Raw genomic sequence first — 22,340 nt, forward strand, 5'->3', positions numbered from 1 at the left:
CAGAGTGGAACAGGGGTCTCACGTGTGGGCTTGAGTTGGGTTCGCAGAAGGGAAAATGCTCTGAGATGCCGTCGTCCTTAGCAGAACTTGCACTGTCACATCCACGAGCCTGAGTAAACCACCTGCTGTTTATAATTTCTTCTCATAAGCAATGGCTAAAATTTGCAGAAAATGGCACAGAAATTGTTAAAATAGAGGCTGTTGTAGATGAATGTCTATTTACAACACATTTAAGAAAAAGATTTTGAAATGTCTTCCTGGGTCTAGAATCTCACCACTCAGTATGTGTTGCTGCACCGGCGGCATCAGCAGCGTGGAAGATCTTCTTAGGAACGCAGCATCTCGGGCTCTACCCCAGTGCCACTGAATCAGGATCTACACTTCAACAAGATGTTTCCTACGTAGGGCATTCACATGCACGTTAAAGTTTGAGAAGTAGTGGTCTAGAAGCTTCTGATGGTAGTCAGTAATGCAGATATTTTTAATTTGCCTGGATATCCTACTATAAATGCATTTTCTGAAGGTATTTATTTTATAAACACTTATGTAATGCCACCGATAGGCCAGACACCATTCTAGCACGTGCCACGTATTATTCATTTAATTCACATAACAACTCAATGAGGTATTAACTAATATTATCGCTGTATTACAAATGAGAGAACTAAGGCATAGAGCAATTAAGACATTTGCCCAAGTTTGCACAGCTAGGAAAGGAAATCACCAGGATTCCAGGGCAGAGTCTGGCTCCAGAATCTGATGTCGATGACTCCTGAAGTCATCCTGAGCCATCACTCTCTACACTACATCCTGACTTTGCAACTAAAGCCTATTAAAATGTGTTCAAAAGCAAGGTAGGCTTTGAATCTGGGAGACTTAACTGCACACATTGCCCGAAAGGGTGAGTTTATAAAAGCTCACAAATCATTTTCAGTGTTTTATTTTATTTTTTAGAAACACAAGTGGAATTGAATTGTTAAAATACTGTTTTTAAAAAAACCTCTGTTGACCTCCACTAACACCTCTCTCTTTCTTTCTTAGTTTAAAATAAGTCAGTGAAGAATAAATGGGCTATGAGAGATGTCTTATTTTAGAATTTGTTCTAGGGGCCACCATGAGCTTTCCTCGGAAAACCAATTAATCCAAACTGTCAGCAATGCCATTTTATCCTTATTAACAGTCACCCTGTAAAATGGAAAGTCTTTACTTACTAGTTAGAATTCCTAGAAATGATGATTCTAGGTATGAACCATGCAAATATCTCTGCTCCTTCTCCCCTATCTACAAATTCTCACTCCACCACCACCCCCAAAATAGTTCAGGTGGTGTTTGGTTTATTTCCATCCTAAGGAGTGCGATGGGCACATTTTACAGACTTCTGCACAAGAGAACTGCAGTAAAGACTGTGGTGAATGATTTTCTCACACTATATTATTGTGTAGAATTTTAGATTTAGATTTAGATTAGAATAAAGAGCCCTTATTTCTCATCTGTCAATCCCTTTTCTAAATCTCGCAGGACTTTTCTCCATGGAGAGAAAATGGGAGGGTGGGTTTCCTCTTGAGTTGTATTTCTCCACCTTTGTGAAGCAATCATCTCTTTTGATAAATATAAGAATCTCACCCCCTAAGAGTCTAACATATGTTCCCAGTGGGGCATCCCTCCCTGATTCACTGATGGAAACTTTCTCATATATCTTATTGGAGAAGATTTAGTCTAGAAGATTTTGAAAGATTTGCTTTCTGTGGTTGGTGTCATGAAAATTATAGGCATTTTTATTTTCCAAATTACTATTCAGTGTGTGTATTACAATCCCATGCCAAGCCCATCCCCTGCCCTACCCCATGGAGACTGAACTGCATCCCGCTTTTCTACTGTGAGAATCACTGATGGAGCGAGTCCACAGGTGACCCCTCCTCTGAGCCCCTCCCCAGTCCGTAATCCTCTTGCCATATTTCCTCCCTCTTTTTCCTTTGGTCCATCTTCATTTTCCATTTCTAGGGCTAATTGTCCCCTTACTGATTTCTCTTTCTCTCTTTTCTCTCTAACTCTTTTTCAACTTTGCTACCATTATTGGAATGTAGAGTAAAGATGCTGGTATCAGGACTTTGGTTATGTTGGATGAACAAGGAGGTAAGTTGAGATTTCTTCAGTAGAATAATTCCTCATCTGAATAAAGTGCATTTTTTTATTACTTGCGCACACACAGGTGGTCATTTTGACATGTGTTACACACGTACATGAATATAAGGGTTCTAGAATTTTCATCATCTTGCTTTTTTTCCTTTCTCTGTTGAAAAGATTGGTAAATGTATGGAAATGTTGAGGCCTTCATGATTGAATGAATGCTACTACTCTTTCTATTATAGATGTTGGGGTAACAGAATTTTGAAGGCAAAAGTCGTTTGGTTGGTTGGTTTTTTAAATGATAGTATTTTGGACAGTGTGAGAATTCTCTTATTCCCCTTATCCTCAGTTTTTCCCATTAATTTGTTTTTTTCTAATAATTCCTAGATAGAATGAGAGAATAGTATATCATGTTATCCATTTCTTTGGACCATCCTAATTTAGTATCTGGAGTTTGGATTTCCAAGTCATTTTGAGGATTGCTTAAATAACTGGAAGCTATTTTTAACAGGATATAAGTAGAAGGGGATCATTGGAAAATGGAAAATTAAACCAACTGAAATATTTGACCTATTTTTTTAAAATTATTATGGAAATACTAGAAGCCATGAAAATCAGAGGGCCAGCATTTTAATATAGCATCTCTAACATGGAATCTAGAAGGGTAATACCAAAATTTTCTTTGTACCAATACCTCTAGTTGTATGGTGATTCTTTACTTAATTCTAGCCATAAGTTAGTTACCTGACTCCATGCTAAACTATTTTCATAATAAGCAGACTTTTGAGAATGTTTTTCTCTTTATTTATATTTTATGAAAACATTAGAAAATTCTTAGTAATCATAAGAGATTTTTTTTAAGGTCAAAGATAAAAATGTGACACTTATCCAAAACATGGGACACCATAGACAAACTCCAAGCATAAATCTCAAACCGAGGTAAAAACTGCCATACAGAAAACAGACATAAGGCATTTTCCTAAAATACAGAGAGACTTTGCATATCATCAAAGAAAAGTGCAACAACCTACAAGAAAGATGGACGTAGAATATAGATCATCAATTTACAACAGAGAGATGAAAGCATTCTTCAACTAACAACAATAGTGAGATACCACTCTTTGGCAGACTGGCACAAATTTTTTAAATTGATAATAACCAATGCTATGAATATTTTAGGAAAACACAAACTCTCATTCTGCGGGTGGGATCTGTAGATTGATGCAAATGTTTGAAGAGTAATTTGATAATATCTTCAAGTTTTGAAGTGCACCCATCTTTGATCAAGACATTCCACTCCTAGAATTTTACACTGTAGATATACATTGACAATTATATGAAGAAAAATGTTCATGCCTTACCTGTAATAGTGTAAAACTGGAAACGACCTATATGTCTGTCTGTGGGGAAACCAACCAAATGAATTATGGTGCAGCCATTAAAGAAATATTCTGCAACCATTACAACAAATGAGATAAATCTTTATTTACTGACTTCTGAGAAGTCAGGATGGGGGCAGGAAGGGACTGGAGGAAGGTATATCATTAGATCCTCTGGGAAGCAAATGCTAAGAATCAATTAGAAGTGTATGAGATTTATTAGGGAAATGTCTGTGATAGGTCAAGGAAAGGGGGCAGAAGTAAGGAGGAAGAGCCTTCATACTGTGATGTGGGTCTGGCGCTTGTAAGAGGAGGCGGGGAGGAAGGAGGATTGGATAGGAAGGGTTTCAGACTGCAGTGCTGCTCTGAGAATGTCTCACCCAGGCTGACGGGGAGCCCAGGAACAAAGACTACCCAATAGAATAGCCCATGATGGGCAGGAATGCCTCAGTTCTAGAACTCCATTGGGCTCAGCCGTTGGCTGGAAGCATTCCGGGGAAAGCATGGCTTCCATGTAAATACTGTGCCAGATCCCATAGGTGCAGCAGCTGGAGGTGTCAGCTAACTACACTCCCAGCAGGTTCCCTCCTGAAGGGAGATCTGACGGGCACACCTTCATGGCTGTCATATAAGGACTTGTGTTTTTATAATATTTCTTTGTATTGAACTTTTTCAATGAATATACACCAATCAAAAAAAATCAATTTAAAAACAATTGAACATCAACCGTAATGCTTTCCCCCCAATTTTTAACACACAAATTTCAAAATTTATATGCAAATAATGGAGTCTAGTGGAGTTGTATTTTGAAGAAATTACAATGGCTGCAGCATTTTTCAGAAAATGAAATTGCTATCATTGTAAGACTTGCTGGCTTGATCTGTGTAACAATGTTCCAGGCTTTGAAACTCAGGATGCAGCAAATCATTGCTTTTTAAAAATTAAACAGCAGGTGCCCATATAGAAGAGTGGTACCTCATTTCCAGAGCTAAATTGATACATATACACTCAGATAATTAGCAGTTCTACCTTATTAACTCTTTTAGTTAATAATTTCCATGTGAAGGGGGCGGAAAAGGAGCGTTGCAATAAGAGAGAGGTTTGGGAAAGGTTCAGGATAATGCCTTTTTCCCCCTAACTATAAAGCATTGACATAAAGATATGGAAAATAATATATGCAAATCTGGAATCAAGAAGAGAGAAAGTGAATACCTTGCTTACTTGAGTTGCAAATTTCATTGTATTTTGATGAAGAAAATCTAGAGGTAAAATTTGCCAAAATCTCCGTACAAATAAAAAAATACATTATTCTTAAGCACAAATGATTCCCAGGAACATCTATGTATTAATCTCGGAGAAACAAAGCAGAATAGCAGATTTCCCTCACAAGATAATTAATGTTCTCAGCTAAAACATTTTAATTGTATTCACACCACAGTAAATGCTGAATTCCTCGGTTTAACTTATTTCCTAGGATAGCCTAGGTTTTACCAGGTGCACGGTGAATAGATTGATACTGATGAGAACCAGACAATAGTAAAACCTCCAAAAGTGGGTGGCTTCTTCCTGGTCTTAAGTGGTCCGTGTACCATTTATACTATAATAGATTAGGACCTTTTAAACTGACTGATGAGCACAAGTCCACAACTATCTTCACTGTCATTGTAAATGCAATTTAATTCTGCATATGCTGTATTTAGTTGTTTAGATCAGTAACTGCTTTAACATTTCTCTTCAGTTATGCTCTACTAATTTTGTCTATGCCTGAACACCAAAAATGTTGACAGCTTCTATCCTGCAGCTGCACAGGAGTCTCAAGAAACAGCCATCCTGCTAAAGAACCATTCCAGGTGTCCAGCTAAATGGTTGCATTCGGAAATTCCGTATGGGATTCTTGTTTTATATCCAGGTAGCAGGAGACACCAAGGAGCAGTGGGCATGACAGACAGCCCTGGAAATGTACTGAGTCCTGGGACTTTTCTTATCTCCAAGAGAAATCCCCATGAAACAACCTTAGCTCTAACGTGGGATGACTTACTCCTTCACTTCCATGTCTCTTGTTTAATTTTTGGTCTTTGCTGGGTTATATGTTTGTTTTGATGCTGAAGACGTGGCTCTTGGGGGAATCCCGTAGGATCAACTCTAAACTAAACAGTGAAATCTGTAACCACTGCCTGGCAGAGTAAAGGCAAAGTAAAACCCTTATCCAGAGAGCCTGCCAACTTTCTTAAAAGGTTCATGGCACTACAAGGTAGCATTTGTGAAAACATCTCTCTTACTGAAGCCCACTCACCAACATCTGTTATGATATTGACTATTGAATGACTACAGCTGCACTGTCCAATATGGTGGCCACTAGCCACATGGCTATTTAAATGAATTTCCATATGTTCATCAATGCTAAGGAAAGTGAGAATCATGTAGGCAGCATCTTGTATCTGGATATACTCACGAAGGCTTGCACTCTGGGTCAATAGCGTTGATGTCTGGCTATTCCTCTACCGTTTTCTACCAGATAGAGGATTCTAAGGAGCCTATGTTGCCTTACTTAAGTAAGACTAGTAGAAAAAATGTAGAAAAGGTGGATCTATCATGAATAACCAGTCATTCCAAACATGGCAAAAGAAGGTTCAAGCTCTTGCCCCAACATATAGTGTTATCTACTGGAATACCTCTCCCAACCCAAAATGTTATTCTCCTCCCAGTTTCCAAGAATAGACAGAAAGCAAGCGTAGGGAGGGAAGGAGCAGTCAACCCTGGAGGGTGCCTCGCGTCAGCCTCCGAGATGCTGCTGTCCACCCCAGAATGGAACGAGGATATTGGTTACTTTCAAGCATTTCCTGAGAAATGTCTTCACAGAAATCACTGAAATGCTGTGAAGTCCCAATATGCCGAACATATTCACAAACATAACTCAGTACACTCTGAAAATGAATATTATTGGTAGAATATCTGTGACAAAATGGTTCCACAGTATTTTTTAAATTAAGGATTTGACTTATAATTGTATATAATGATACATTCAACCAATATCAGTAGCTATAAAATAGTTTTCTGAATCAACTTTTCTGAAAAGAGCTTTAGAATTCCTCTCGTAGCTACTGCCTTTGCCAAACAAGCTGGCAACCCATGGCAGAACCCAGCTCTCAGAAATATGGGTTTGGATCTGCCTGCTTGTTTTTATCTTTTAATTTGAATTCTCTGGTTCAGAAATACAACACTTGTGGACGGATTCACATTTTTATATTACCTCCTAATCCCTGGAGGCACAGTGGGTGGGGCTCCTGCAATGCTGTCAGTTGGCCAAAAATGTTAACTCCAGAGAAACTCCTCAGGAGGGGCAAATACCTGAATATGTCTCCCCATGCCACAATTGGTGTGTATTCAGCTGTCATTAATAAAGTCCAGCTTGCTTTCCCTCTGAGCTCAGACACTCCAATCCTGTCTCAACCCAGCACTCCAGGAAGCCATTAGCAATTATTCGACTGGGATTTGGCATCCCTATTTCTGTCTGTGCTTCACATTGTTCTTCTTTTGACGATATTGAGCTCCTCTCCCCACCACCAATCCCCTCATTCAATAGTTAATTTGATCTACACACTCGTTTATTGCATTCTTTAAAGGAAACTGGAATGAAATCTTCAGAAAAGCATAAAATCTTCTGGAACATCAAGAATTGCCATCCATTATTTTTTTTTTAGCCCTTTTAAGGATTTTCTTAAAGACATTACTATACTTATATTTATTCAGCCAAAGTTCACCAGCACTACGCTATTATTGTCCCTAGCTGTCCAGTGCTGGATAAACACTGAAATTTTGTTTTCGCCAGTCATTTGAAACACATCACAGAGATAGCAGATTGCTAATAAGCTGAATTCTGCTCTTCAGCCCCACAAAAGAGAACACAATAGATTCTTATTTTCCAAGTGGACAGTCTCCCCAGTTTGTGTCACCAATGAACCTATCTTAGTTTTTTGCGATGATAATTTCCACTGTACAATTTAATGTGAAATTGTTTTTAAGTGATTATTTATGCCTTTAGACTGGAAATGTATTTCTCAGTTTTATTCTAATCATGCCTTTATTGACAGAGGCATAGGCATGTGTGCATGAAAATATAGATGAAAAGAGGAATGGATGTGTAATTAGGTTTTGTAATTAGACTGCCAAGACATCTCATTGCTGCTTTCCTTTAATGGTCTTAAAAGGCTGTTTTTAAAATCCTTTCATTGAACTTGTAGTTTACTCAATTTGGTGACATAACTTTTGAAAAATTAATCAAGTTAGTGTATGTAACCCTGGCAACCTAGAAGTATGATTCATTTTTATGGCTATAGATCTATGCCTTAGATATACTGAGGTCAGCTTTGCTGGCAGCAATGACTCGATACTGCTCGCTGTTCCAATCCATTACCCCTCCTCCAGAGACACAGGCATTCATTTTCCCTGCTCTCTGCCTGAGGTTGGGATCCAGCATGCCCCTCATTGTAGAAACTGGGAAATCAGGGTGCAGAGAAGTGAAATGCCATCCAAAACTTGCATAGCAAGTAAGTCATAGGATGGAGGAATTGAAACGTTCCGGTACTTGTAACGTTGTTGTGCTGATGTTGCTTTTTTTTATGGCTTCTATGAATTAAGTATTCAAACCAACAACTGCCCATGAGCTTTGGCTAGACAGCCACTGCTAGAGGCAAAAGATCTGGCACCCATTGCTAATTATTGCTGTATTGTTATTTTCTCCAAAAAAGAAGATTGATTCTATTTTCTACTCTTACCTGGTCGAGGATGCTTAAAAACCAAAAGATATAGATATTTTAAAGTTGAAGCAGATACTTTCTCTAGTATCATTGAATCTGAATGCCTAAAACATAAACTAACACCCTGTTTTTCTTTCTCTTGGGTTTCACTGGTGTCTGAGTAAGTGAATATGCTGTGCTGTTTTCCTGGACACTCAGAATCAAACAGGCCTACCTACTTCATCCCATCATGTCTGAATTATAAACTATTTTGAGCATCGTTTCTGTTCATTTCCTTCCACCCATGCCTGTGTAGGGCAGCGGCAGCAGTCTACAGCAATGCATCCTCTTGGACAATGCATTGTAATATCTCTCTTTCTCTTTCAAATTCCATTTCACGTAGTCATTTCTCCTGTTCTGTTGGAAACCCAAAAAAAATTCATTCCACACTGTCATCCCTTTGTCCTAACCAGAACAACTCGATCGTGTCGAAGAAGGCATGAACCATATCAACCAAGACATGAAGGAGGCCGAGAAAAATTTAAAAGATTTAGGGAAATGCTGTGGCCTTTTCATATGTCCTTGTAACAAGTAGGTACTGGGTACCAGCTCTAATCTGTGGCGTCCAGTTTTCTTTCTTTTTTTTTTTTTTTCTTTTTTAATGTCAAAGTGAATGTCTGAAGTTTTGTCTTTTTTTCTTTGTCCTTTTCCATCTGCTTCATTCTGTGGGGATAAAATACTTGTGTTTAATCAGAACAACTGGAACGCATTGAGGAAGGGATGGACCAAATCAATAAGGACATGAAAGAAGCAGAAAAGAATTTGACGGACCTAGGAAAATTCTGCGGGCTTTGTGTGTGTCCCTGTAACAAGTAGGTGCTGCCTGCCTGCCTGAAGCTTTGGTTTCCCAAGGCCCGACTCCAAGCCTTGACAAGCTCATTCCTGCCGGGCACAAAGGCAGGATGAGCATGTGGCATGCAGAACAGATCAATACCGTCTCCAATGCATTCATCTCATAGCATAGATGATACTAGTGGGAGTTACTGTTGATGCATTAAAAATCAGGCATACTACAGTGAAAGCTTCACTGTCAGCAACTTTTATTGATGAACGTTTCAACATTTTCCAGAAAGTGTACCTCGAGACAGAGACTAGCCTCAAGAGAGAGGCACCTAACCCCCAAAGCCAAAATTGCAGATTTAGAAAAGACTGAGGGTAATAAGTTTGGAAGACGCGAAACACAAATAACAAGGTTTGATTTTTCAGAAGCAAAAGAGACAGGTAATTTGGCCTAAGCAAGCATTCCATAAGTTAGAGAATATGACAGAGATTTGCCCTTTCAACTGCCTGCCAGTTGCCAAATCTGGTTGGTAATTAGATTAACAGAGGCCGAACTGCACCCAATACAGAGGTGACGAGTCCTTCAGCAAGGCTCAAGCCTTACCCAAATTGGACCCATCCCCCTCTAATTCTTCCTCTTGGGAGATCTACCCGTACACTGGCCGAAATGTTGAAATGTGTAGATTTTGCATGCACGATATCACAAAACATTCAAATGTTCTCAAGGTTCTGCAACGCTTTTCTGGAATGTAGCAGAAATGTGACATGTGGTTATAAAGGTTTGCAACAGAAGGAACCTGAAAATGAGGGTTCTGGAAGACAGTGTCATTGGACTAGCAGTGAAGAAAAAAAATGCATGAGAGGATTGTCCAACATGCATTTGGATAATTAAACCCGTTACCCGATCTCCCTCACCCCTCCCACTTCCCTTTGAACAGAAGCCTTTTTCCTAAAAGCTCTCCTGATCCTAGCTTTTAGAATAGAGATTGATGTCATTTCTAGCTGATTATATGACCATTCACATCCTTTAAACTTTGAGGCTGATTTAAAATATCCCACTTCCTGTTTAGGAGGGGGAGGGGCTCAATTTAAAAATAAAGAAAAAAATTTTTTAAAAGAATGATCTACAGTAAAGCCTGATTAACTGGAATCTAGCTAACTGGAACCCTCAACTGCATTTATACTTTTCTCCCTTCCACTTTTAGCAAAAAGAGACAAATGAACTAAGGAAAAAAATTACATCGAGGATTTAAAATGGTTTTTCTTTGAAGGCAATCAAGGTAGTTTGTGTTCCGTCACTCAGCCTCCATCCTATAACTTCCACATCTAGGAGGACCAAACAGTAAGAGTCGATCTGCAGAGGAAAGGCCATCAGACACATCAAGAGAAACCATGACCAAGGAAAGATTCAATCATGATCACCACTCTAAGACTCGAAGGCAGGAAAGTGGCTCAAGAGTCTAACAGATAGTCGACAATGACCCCAAACCAGAATTTTCCTCCATGGCCCACTGTTAAGAAAGTCATATAATTCACCAAAATGACTCATTGTTAAGCATTCCAGTTAGTCAAGATTTAACTGTATATCCGCTTCAGCGGCCACTTGCCCCCAGGTGAGATTTCCACCTTTTTTGTGATGAATTCCAACAGATACACTTTCCCCATTCATCGACTGTATGTGGAGAAAGCGCAGAGACAGGCCCCCCGGGACGGATTCTAATGTTCAGATGAAATGATGGCCCCTACGAATTCCACATACTGGTTGGCACCAATTCCTTATTGCATAAGAGACCCTAACTGAGCTTCAAAGCTTGACCGAAGTGTTCCCTATTGTGTGTAAATAATGCTTTAAAAACCATGTGTCACAACGCAGTGGCTGGTGGTGCCCTGGACTCTCTGAGGGCTTCGCCCTGTCTCGGCATGTTTCGAAGGACTATGGTAGATGTCCGGCAGTTATGTGAGTCTATGTGCAGCATTGTGGGTGCAGTGATTCGCCTTCTTTCAGAAACGCAAACTTTCCCAGCCCTTGACTTTGCCAAAGATGGTATACCAGACATTTTACATAGCAGAAAACATCACAAGGTCCATATAACTTCTTTCAATGTGAGGAGGGAGGGGATGGGGAGTTGGAAAAACAGCCAGACTCTAAGCTCTATCAAATTAGTTTTGGGATCCTGTCTCACGGAGTGGGCCCACGACTCTTTAGCGCAGCAAATTCTGACTGCTCTAAGGGCTGTGGCATTGGACACCAAATTGTGGGAGTTGCTGAGATTCCGTCTATACAATTTTCTAATTTGCCTCCAGGGTTGTTTGGTCCCCAATCTGCAAGTATTAGTATTAGAGCCAATTTTAACGATGGCTGTGGTCCTCTAGTGAAAGAAAAAAAGGAGGGGGTGGTTAAATTCTGGTGTCTTATAAGAGAAAATGTGAAAATGGGACCAAAGGAAGTTCTCTTGGTTTTTGGACTAAAAAGTGTGTGGTTTCTACTATGCAAAGAACCTAAAAACATCTTTGATTGCCTTAAATTACAACACACCCACCAAAGTATGCTGCACATGTTTCTATTGGGCACAACAGGTATGCCTGGATTTTAAGTCTCTCTCCAAGGCAGCTCAGTGAAATATGGCCCATGGAGACAACACCAGTTCCAGACCACTCTCCCCTGCCACATCCTAGGATAGTTTGAAGTAGGAGTTTGTAATCACACCCACCCTGCCCCTCAGCCCGACAAAGAAGCTCTTGAACCTGCGTTTCAAATCCTCATGAAGGCTATTACTGTCCTGCTAGTGCCTTTTTCGAGAATGGTCAACTTCTGGAGTAGTTTGGCTTAAATGAGAATGCTTCACTTTCTACTCATGCCTGTAGCTGGTGCATGAAGAAGACGTAGAGGGATTTCCCTTTTTGGTGCTAGATGGCTTGTTCTCTCTTCTATTTTCCTGCATTCATTTCACTACGCCTCTTTTACTTTTTGTCTCTGTGGACAAAGGTTTGTACATCAACTCTGGATGTATGGTGACTGTTTGGAAGTACCGATATATTATCTAATTCAAGTCACTCTAAAGGCAACTCAAAGACCATCACCCTTGGCCAACCACCAATCCTTTATGTCCTTCATGCAGAGTTGGAATGGTTAGTTCCACACATGGGTTGGGGAAAAAAAATTAAACAAGGAATCTTTGCATGATGGTGTGTAAAAATGTGGTGGAGTATGTTTTTCTTGATAACGGTGTGTTGCTGTGGTGTGATGTACACACTGTACTTGGCAGTCTTGTTTTGTGTCTGTCTGCCAGTATGTTTTTCTGTGTGTTTTGTGTCTCAAAATATAACCGTGTCACTGAAATAGAACTGAATGTCCTCCAGCTGCCTTGATCCTTGTCTTAAATCCAACTAAACCACAAAAATAAACCAAAACAAGAACAACCTGTGAGCAAAGTTTGCGGTCTTGACAATCCCAATTGACTCAATTGGAAATGAAATGCTGAGTAGCTGAGGTATGGTGGTGGCCAACTGTTTGGGTCCAGATTATGATATATCGGTATTCTCTAATGCCCCAAATTAAAATTCATTCGCTTGGTTCGGTTCTTCGCTTGAAGAGGTAATGATTGTCGTGAGCTTAATGCTCCACCCCCTTGCCTTGTCACTCACCCTCTTTTTTGCATAGGCTTAAATCAAGTGATGCTTACAAAAAAGCCTGGGGCAATAATCAGGATGGAGTGGTGGCCAGCCAGCCTGCTCGTGTGGTGGACGAACGGGAGCAGATGGCCATCAGTGGTGGCTTCATCCGCAGGTGAGCCTTGTGCAGCCAACACTGTAGCAGTTGTCTATTTTTGAGTAACAAACCACCCCAAACTGAGTGGTTCTTAAAACAGCAACCATTTTACTGGTTACTTATGAATCTGTATGTTGGCTGGGCAGTTCTTCTGAGAGCCTCTCCTGGGCTCACTCATTACAGGCACCTGGGTTCAGGATGATCCAAGATGGCCTCACTTGTCTGGTGGTTGGCTGGGCCTGTTGGCAGGGTGCCTCTGTTCTCCTCCATGAGGCCTGTTCAGCAGGACAGCTCAGGTTTCTTACATGGCGGTGAAAGCATTCTGAGGGGCAGGCTCCAATGCACAAGCACTTATTAAGCCTTTGCTTGTGTCATGGTTGCCAAAGTTTTATTAGACAAAGCAAGTCACATGACCACATCCAGCATCAATGCCTGAGTAAACAGGAATCTCATTCCATGATTTTAATTGAACAAGAACTTATTAATGAAGTTGTTTACGTAGGTGTGGGCAGGGTTAATAACAAGAAACGGTGAAGCGCTTATGGCCTAGCAATGGCAGGAAGAGCCCTGAAGGGACGAGAGAGAGCTGCTACAGAACCCTACAGTCGTGATGGCTGTGGGCAGGGGCTATGGGTAAAGAAGTGCAGCTGCTGTCAAAACTAGCAGGGAATGAAAAAGGGAAATAAATGCCCCAACCCCTCACTCCTCTTGCCCTCCAATCGCATTGGCCATTGGCCAAAGCCTAGTGGAAGCCAGAGAGTACGAAAACCTGGGTATTGTCGCGAGGTCAGCATCTCAGGGCAGAGAGCATAGAAAGTCAGAGAATGGATCTGGGGGTACAAATAGAGAAAAATGAGCACACCTGGCTTCTTATTAATCATTTCCTTTGAGATCTCGAAGCAAAAACCAACTTAAATATCTATAAAAAAATCTCAAATTACACAGATCTACTGATTCAGAACTCAGCTTTCAGGAGACCAGAAAACAGAATAATAATACTAACAAATATTTCTGTTGTTAAAAAGAAAAAAAAAAAGATCCCTTTTTATAGGCAACTACACCAGGACTCAGCAGTGCCTAGGGTAGCCGTTTGTACAGCCATCTATACCCGGGCCATTGTAGCTGATGTTGCCAACCAATAAACCAGATTCAAGTGGATGGGTCGCTGTCACTTAGGCATAAGGTCTAGATACCTACCTAGAGCCTCGCAGATGACAATTCTATTCCTGTTTCTATCTGCTGCCAGGGAAACTAAACCAGGGGTTCTCAATCCTGGCTGCACATCAGAATGACCTGAGGAGATTTTTTTTTAAATACCAGTGCCTGGGCCTAATCCACACCAAGTGAATCTCTAGAAGGCATCTGTGGTTTTTTGAAGTTCCTTAGGTGATTCTAATATGCAATCAGGGCTGAGAACCATGGAACCAGAAGTATGTCTTAGCTGTTGATGATCATTTAAATAAGCTTCTTCTCTAGATAAGAAAGCTAGGAAGTTCCTCTTTGATTTTCTCCTGCCTGGGCTGCTTTAAAAACCTTAGTGCGCCAGTCTGCGTTGGGAGTTACCCTGGGGGAAGGATTTTAACCTCTCTGAACATTTTTAGCCCATCATCATCTATAATGGGAAACTGTTAATTAGCCAGAACATTCTGGTATAAGTTCTTACCATTTGCAACAAAGAGTTAGTACCTTCTTAATTTTCAAGCTGAGCTATGAAAAAAATGGCAAGATGGTAAGGCACTTAGAGAGCCAACTCCTTCCTCCCCACTCACACTGGAACAATCATCTTTTTTCACAGTTTTCTCCCCTGAAATCGCCCACTCACAGTGCCACCAAAAACCCCATAGCACTGAAATCGGAGCAAATGAAAATCATCTTGAACAAGTAGCTCCCTTTGGAGTTCTTGGGAGCAAGCAGGATTAAGGGACAGACTGTAATTATCATTATTCTTCCCATTGATGTTGGTCCCAAATGGGAAAGGAGATGCGCAGAGAAATGCTCTAACCCAGCACAATAAGCTTTTTCTTTCGTTCTGAATTTCACTCTTGGAGATTTTGGTCGACATTTCAGAAAGGAAAATACAGTTTCTAACTAGTTCCATCTTCATTCTCTGACCTGGAATCCTTCCAATGAAAATGATTTTATCCTTAAAAAATGAAGATTGGAATAAACATGTGAAGAGAGGAAATGAGGTGTGGTGGAAGGGAGAGAAGTAGACACATTAATTTATTTAATATGCCTTCTTGAAAAATAGAAATTCAAGGGTTCAAAAATGCATTTTTAAAAATTATTTTCTAATGTACAAAAGCTAAAAATGTGTTCCTGTATTGATGGAGATTACAGATGATAGGATTGATACCTAGTGGTCTACGAATTTTCCCTAAGCTTTGGGTCCTTGGTATTTGAGTTCTTTCTCAACCACTGTCCACTAAAAATTTCTCTTTGACTCCCAGGGTAACAAATGATGCCCGAGAAAATGAAATGGATGAAAACCTGGAGCAGGTGAGCGGCATCATTGGAAACCTCCGTCACATGGCCCTGGATATGGGCAACGAGATCGATACACAGAATCGCCAGATCGACAGGATCATGGAGAAGGTGAGCGTGTGGCAGTCAGCAAGTTTCCATTGCTTATCACTTCTTCTGAAATAACTACTGAACAAGTGTGAAGGGCATAATAAGACCCTCAAACCGTGGCACTGGATTCAGGCACACTGGTGGATGGAAATTTTCCAAAACAAAAATTCAGCAACGGATAAGTAGATAAAAGGATAAAATTTAATCTAGTAGATATTCCTCAGAAGCACATCTATTTCAGGCATTGTACTAGGCACCACGGGACATCTAAAGATGAGAAAGACACCGTCCCCACAGCCAAGGAACTCACAGCCTACAGGAGGCAGTGAGCCTCCAGATGAATTTACTACCACACAAAATATAATTTGCCAAGAGAGTCACGCATAAAACGCTAAGTAGGTTAGAAGAAGAAAGATTTCAAGGGTCAGGGGGTGGGAAAATCTCAAAAGAAACGTTGAATTTAAATTGAGACTTGAAGGATGGTTAGGAGCTTGTCAAGTGGAGATGATGTAGGAATAGAATCAGGAAATGGGGGAAAGAAGTTATTTTAGTTCAGCCAGAAGATGAATATGAGCTTTGATTTTATAAATGCCAAAGCTTTAATGATAGTTCAGAAAGGCCCAAATTCCATTTCCAGTCCAGCAGTGCACATGTCCAGATCTCAAAGTAGGGAACAACATCTGATGAAGCTGAGTTCACACAGGGACACCAGATGTGGCTCTAAGACTGAGCCCGGTAGTGTCAACGAGAGGCATAAGGAAGAGTGGAGAGAGTAGAATGGGAAAGGGTGGGTCTGGGGGCCCGAGATTAGAAGGGAACAGAAAGAAACACTGGAAAGCTTTTATGAAAAGATTTGGGGCACCAAAACCTGATATTCCACACTGACATAATTTCTGACATAATTTCTATGTCCTTGTATTCCACACCCTCCCCAATCAGTAGAGTCCTGAATATTGCTTGTAATCTCTTAAAATGTCCAAATGCCAAAAGAGAGAAATAGACATGTTATAGGTTTAATGGTAATTGCGCATCTATGATCTATTCTAGTTGGCTGATCTTATGTTGTGTGAGTTTATTCTTTGGGAGATATTTAAGTTTTGAGCCTGAAACCCCGAATTTCTTTTTAACAATTCATCCTACTTTGGTAAGCAGAGAAGGATGCTTTTGAGGCTCATAAGGCTCATAAGGCTAAGTACTCAGTTTCTTGATACCCAGTCAGTCTCCACTGACTTGAAAAAGGAATGAGTAGACAGAAAGGGAACACTATGCTCCATATTAAAAATATCTGATCGCATAATATTTTGCCTGATCAATATTGAGCTACACAGGTGTCAGTGTTGGTTGGCAAAAGCTTGTGCTTTGCTTACTTTTGCAAGTTGTAACATACTTCTCATTGTTAAGCAGCCTTTGATATGCGAAAGCTTTTAAAGCTGTGCAAATCAATATATTTTAGAACAATAATGAGATTTCAAAAAGCACCAGAGCCAACATAAACTGACCTAACCCATTATGGCCCAGAAAAATGAACTAAGAAGTAATTGCTCAGCTACCTTCCAACAGGAAAATGATTTGAGAAAAATGAGTATCCATTTTCTATCAATGGACTCAATTTACTCACAGATGTAGATAGATAATGTATCAAAGCCAATTAGAGTTCCAGAAGGAGACGTTTTACTAAGAGGGGGGTCAAACCTTTATTGATTGAGTTGGACTTTCAGCAAGAAAAAGTATTCTTGAAAAGGCAAGTGGCATCTTAATTCTGCCACTTTGCATTTCTAGTTCTCTTCTTTAGGGAAAACCTTTCATTCTGGGCCTAATTTACTACCAGGGCAAAGACATATGCAACTATAAGATTTAATCAAAAGTCAGGAAAGTAGATGAGAAATAGCCGTTATGGTTTGTATCATCCCTTGAATGCTGAATTGTTTAAGAAGTGGGGGAGGGGTCTAGTTGCCTTTGAATAACTAGCCTTTTTTCCCCCAAAATCACAATCTGAACATTATTTAGATAGAGCCTATTTCAACCCAGCATTGCCCAAATGATACATGGTATATGAGCTGCACAATTATTTATAGACTTCCGCCTTCTCATGTAAGTTCTCACTTCTGATACTAGGAAACGGTGTGCAAAAGTCTCCTGCACGTCTAAGATTAAATTAAAATCACATGGTAGGAGTAAAGAGAATCTTCTGATGTTTCTCCCATATTCTCTCACGACCCCAACAACCTTCACCCAACCCCATCGATCATGATTCTTTCTCATCACTTGGATTAAGAGTAAAGTTTTGGGAGCCCAAAACAATGCAATTTTCAATACAACCCCATGGACTGGCAAGAAATTACTTCGTCTATTCAAAAACTTTGCTTTCTGCTTTAGGGTATTTATGTGTATATATATATACACAATCTTCTAAGGTTAAGAAGGTACAATTCTTTCACAAAACTACTAAAATGGGGCAAGTTTATATCAGATGCTTTATGGGAACTGTTGCTAAAGAAACAGCTTAATGGTGTTCAAACTTCGATTTAAAGTCGTTAGTGGCTGATGGCACGCACGTGTTGAAATACGGTGAGACTGAAGCTTTAGCATTCCTTGAATTCTTCTATCAACGAGGAAACATGGCGTTTGAAAACTAAAAACTTGGGTTCCAATAGAGTTTTCCTGCTCACCAGCTTCATGACCTAGTTCCCGCATCTGAAAGATAATGAGACAGTTCAGACCTGGGATCAGAACGGTCTGCCATGTGAGGTAGTGAGTACCCACTTATGGAATTCTGAGCTGCGGCCTAAAATCTGCCTTCCGTGGTTTGAAGTTGAGTTGATTTCCAGAGTGTTCAGAAGGGTGGTCTAAACAGCGCCTTCTAACTCTCTTACTGGCTTTCCAGTGGTCATCCTGGCTTTCTCACAAGGGCAAGTCATGTAGCATATCTTGAGCGTGCCAGAAAGTTTAGGATTCTCTAAATAGAAATATGAAAACTGGGATGAGGTATAGTCCATAAATAGTAAGTCCTAAAGCATATAAATAGAATGAACACAGAGGCATTCTCCAGATATCAAGAAGACATCTAAAAGGAGATTATCTCAGGATTTTTTTCTAAAAGGCACTATTTCTGTTATATAATAAAGATGTGGGGCCTTTTTTTATCAGATGTTGTGTGGGCTAGAAATTTGATATGCCTCAGAAAGTATTTAGGTGGAAATCACCCATTGAACATAGGTCTGTTCCAGCTCCTTTCAGATTCTTTGAGGGTATCCAAAGAGTAACCTCATGCTCTACTTCAAAATATCCTCTTGTACCACCATGTGAAGGCTCATCAATGCATTATTAACGCAAGAGATCCTAGAACATTTGCCTCCATAAATGCCATTCATTTTTAAATGGATGATTTTTCTCATTTGAGCTTTCCTCAGAGTTCAGTCTGGAAAAATAGCCAGCATAATTCAAGCTCAGGAACATTTCATATTGTTCCGAGACTGTAATTTTCCTCTGCACCAAAGTGTCATTACTTCTGATAGGATTTGTAGCGGAAGAGGGAAGATTTAAGAGCCAAGTAAAACTGGAGAGAATACCCATTTTCCAAATTAGGAACGTAAGGTCAAAAATATGAGTCTGCATATCAAAACAATCAAGGAAAATTAATGCTCTATCTTACTTGTTCTGAAAGTCAAATCTTGATTATCCGAACAGATGGTAGGGAACCATTGCCAGGTAATTCTGAATTATGAATAATCTAGAAATATTCCTATTTGAACTTGGCAAATTTCTATTTGAATGTGGATAACTCTAGTTATCCATAACTCATATTCTATCCTGAAAATTCAAAATTAAACTGAATAAAGAAGGCCCAACTCAGTAGAGATTGGAAAGCACCAAGCACAGTAGTATATGTAAAATCAGTAATCATTGAATAAATACTGGTTGATAGAAAAATAGTTCAGTTTCCCTACACTGCCTCTCAGCTTCCTCTTCTCAGGCTGGAGAGGGACAGACAACATTACCAATCACGATAGGACAAAACAACAGCCTAAACAGAATCTTTGTCTTCACCTCTACTTGCTCACTGGTATCTTTCTCAGTGGTGTTGAGAATAATTCATTTTCTGGGGTTAAAAAGTCTATCCCAGTAGCAGCCTTGGGTTTCATGCTGCATCTACAGCAAAAGGTAACTCAAGCAGTGGGAGATCAACCAATGCCAAGATTATAGCAAAGGTGCCCCTGTTAAAACAAGCCAGTTATCAAACTCATAGGAGTGAGTCTTCAGAAATGGAGCTTAAAAATTATTAAACATTCCAAAAGCAAGCCAAGTTTTTGCTCAATAACAATAATTGCAAGATAAGATATATTGAGCACTTAAGTTTTGCAAAACATTATTCTAAGCACACTATGTATATAAACTCATTTCCTCCTCACAGCAAACCTAAGTAGTAGAATGATTAACATAGTGATTATCTGTGTGAACTCTGACTCCAGGCTACCTGCCTTCTGACTCTGGTTTCTCCATTTATTAGTACTATGACTTTAGAAAAACTTCCTAAATCCTCTCTGCCTGGTTTCCTCACTTGGGAAAAGGAGCTAATAATAGCATACAACTCATAGTTGATGTCAATCTTGATGTTGTCGAGGTTGAATGAGTGGAACATAGTAGACTCTCCTGCTCGTTAACAGTATTCTTTATTGTCTCCAGCTTATATATGAAAAAGCTGAGGCCCCAAGATTAACACATTCGCCAAAGTGACACTGCTAATAAGCCACCCATGATTTGAACCCAACTGTACAAGTGGTGGTAATTTAACTTAATCCAACAGATATTAATGTTTCTATATAAGTCATTGGGTGTCAATTCAGGACAGAAAAATAAATGATATAACTCTGTCCTCCAAAAGACACTCTTTGGTGGGGAAAACAATCCTGAGGACCAAGATCAAGCTTCTACGATCATGTCCAAGTACAACCATGAGCAATGGCTCTGGGAACATGAAAGAAAGGATGGTCAATTCTGATTGGGGAAGTTTTAATTAACTTCACCTGAGACAATGCCTTCGCCTAAGAGGGAGCATTTGAACTGGACCCAGAAAGATGAATGGAATGTCAATGGATAATCTGAGTTCTCTTTTCTTTCCCCTTTTTCTAGGCTGATTCCAACAAAACTAGAATTGATGAGGCCAACCAACGTGCAACAAAGATGCTGGGGAGTGGTTAAATGTGTCCCCCTGTGTTCTCTTCCAAATGCTGTCAGGCAAAATGGCACCTTCATGCTTTTCTCATGATATTACCTAGTAGGTCTGCACACATACACACACTGCCCCCATTGTGAATGTTGTCTTGTGTCATCCATCAGCTTCCCAACAATATTATGTGTTTTTTGTTCTTTCTTTGTCTCTTTCTTTGAAAGGTTGTATATAGTGGTCATTTGGTGGCTCTAAGTCCCTACATAAGATGTCTTGGGTTTCATTTTTCCTTTTCTCTCCTCAGTGGTGTTTGCTGAATGACAACAATTTAGGAATGCTCAATGTGCTGTTGATTCTTTCAATACACAGTATTGTTCTTGTAAAACTGTGACATTCCACAGAGCTACTGGCACGGTCCTTTCTTTGGGTGTCAGGCTCTGAAACTCTCCAAATTTGCTGTCTTTGGTTCCTCATGGCTGTCATCTGTCTTTATGATTTCATGATTCGACAATGTGGAATTACATAACAGGCATTGCACTAAAAGTGATGTGATTTATGCATTTATGCATGAGAACTAAATAGATTTTTAGATTCCTACTTAAACAAAATCTTTCCATGACAGTAGCACACTGATGAGAAAACACACACACACACATACCACAACAGCAACAACAACAATACAACAACAAAGCATGCTCAGTATTGAGACACTGTCAGGATTAAGTTATACCAGCAAAACTGCAGTAGTGCCACTTTCTTTCTGTCAATATATAGATTTATGAATCATAATCATCCTTTTTTTAAAAAAAAGAATTTTACAAAAAGATGGAGTTGACACATTCACCGTTTAATCATTTCCAGCAAAATATACTTTCGACTGCAACTATGTCGAATGGTTGTAATATAGGGTTTGTTTGCTGCTTTTGAAGGCTATGTTTTGGAGAAAGCAATCTTGCTGTGAAACAGTGTGGAGATGTAAATTTTTTAAGGTTGACTCTTAATAATCACCATTTCCCCTGTGGTTTGTTATCAGTTCAATTCTCTGTTGCTTACTCTAGAGCTATGCACACCAAATTGCTAAGATGTTTAGTAGCTGATAAAGAAACCTTTAAAAAAATAATATAAATGAATGAAATATAGATAAACTGTGAGATAAATATCATTACAGCATGTCATATTAAATTCCTCCTGTCTCCTCTGTCAGTTTGTGAAGTGATTGACATTTTGTAGCTAGTTCAAAATTATTAAAAATTATAGACGCCCGATGTCTGCTTTAATTTCTTCACGGACCCCCGTCTGAATTTGTACTCATACAAGAAGAAGAAGCCTGGCTACTCCATCTTAGCTCCTAAGAAGCTAGTTCTGTGTGCTGAGGACATGGTCTGGAAAAACCAAAGGTGTCCCTTTTAGACATGATTCCAATGGAAGCTGAAACTTGGCTTGATTTTCAGAATCTGTTTCAGAAATACTTGTGTGGGGATTCAGTGTTGGCTGTGGGAGGAAATAGAGTTTTCCAGAAGACATAGAAAAAAAACCCATGGAAAAAAACCTGTGGTACTCAGACTTGGCCCTACATATATTTAAGTATATCAAGTGTGAATCAACTCTTATCTTCCTTCCTCCCCCCTATATCCCCCTACCAAAATTGAGCCCTCCACAGCTGTCTCCACTTTTTTGTGTGTGTATGTGAGGAAGATCAGCCCTGAGCTAACATCCATGCCAATCCTCCTCTTTTTGCTGAGGAAGAC

At 39.8% G+C, this 22,340-nt stretch overlaps 1 protein-coding gene across 1 annotated transcript in view; it reads left to right on the forward strand.

Moving 5' to 3' along the window:
- The window catches only part of SNAP25 (synaptosome associated protein 25), an 83,094-nt gene extending 61,174 nt beyond the window's left edge, over positions 1–21,920 (forward strand). Inside the window, exons 4-8 of the mRNA XM_058563207.1 lie at positions 2,085–2,133; positions 8,716–8,833; positions 12,744–12,869; positions 15,302–15,446; positions 20,556–21,920. Of these exons, the coding sequence (XP_058419190.1) occupies positions 2,085–2,133; positions 8,716–8,833; positions 12,744–12,869; positions 15,302–15,446; positions 20,556–20,624 (507 nt within the window). The 3' untranslated portion in view covers positions 20,625–21,920. The remainder of the gene's footprint in view (positions 1–2,084; positions 2,134–8,715; positions 8,834–12,743; positions 12,870–15,301; positions 15,447–20,555) is intronic.
- Positions 21,921–22,340: the final 420 nt, after the last annotated feature.

Source organism: Diceros bicornis, chromosome 19, assembly GCF_020826845.1.
Source record: "Diceros bicornis minor isolate mBicDic1 chromosome 19, mDicBic1.mat.cur, whole genome shotgun sequence".
In the NCBI taxonomy this organism is placed as follows: domain Eukaryota; kingdom Metazoa; phylum Chordata; class Mammalia; order Perissodactyla; family Rhinocerotidae; genus Diceros; species Diceros bicornis.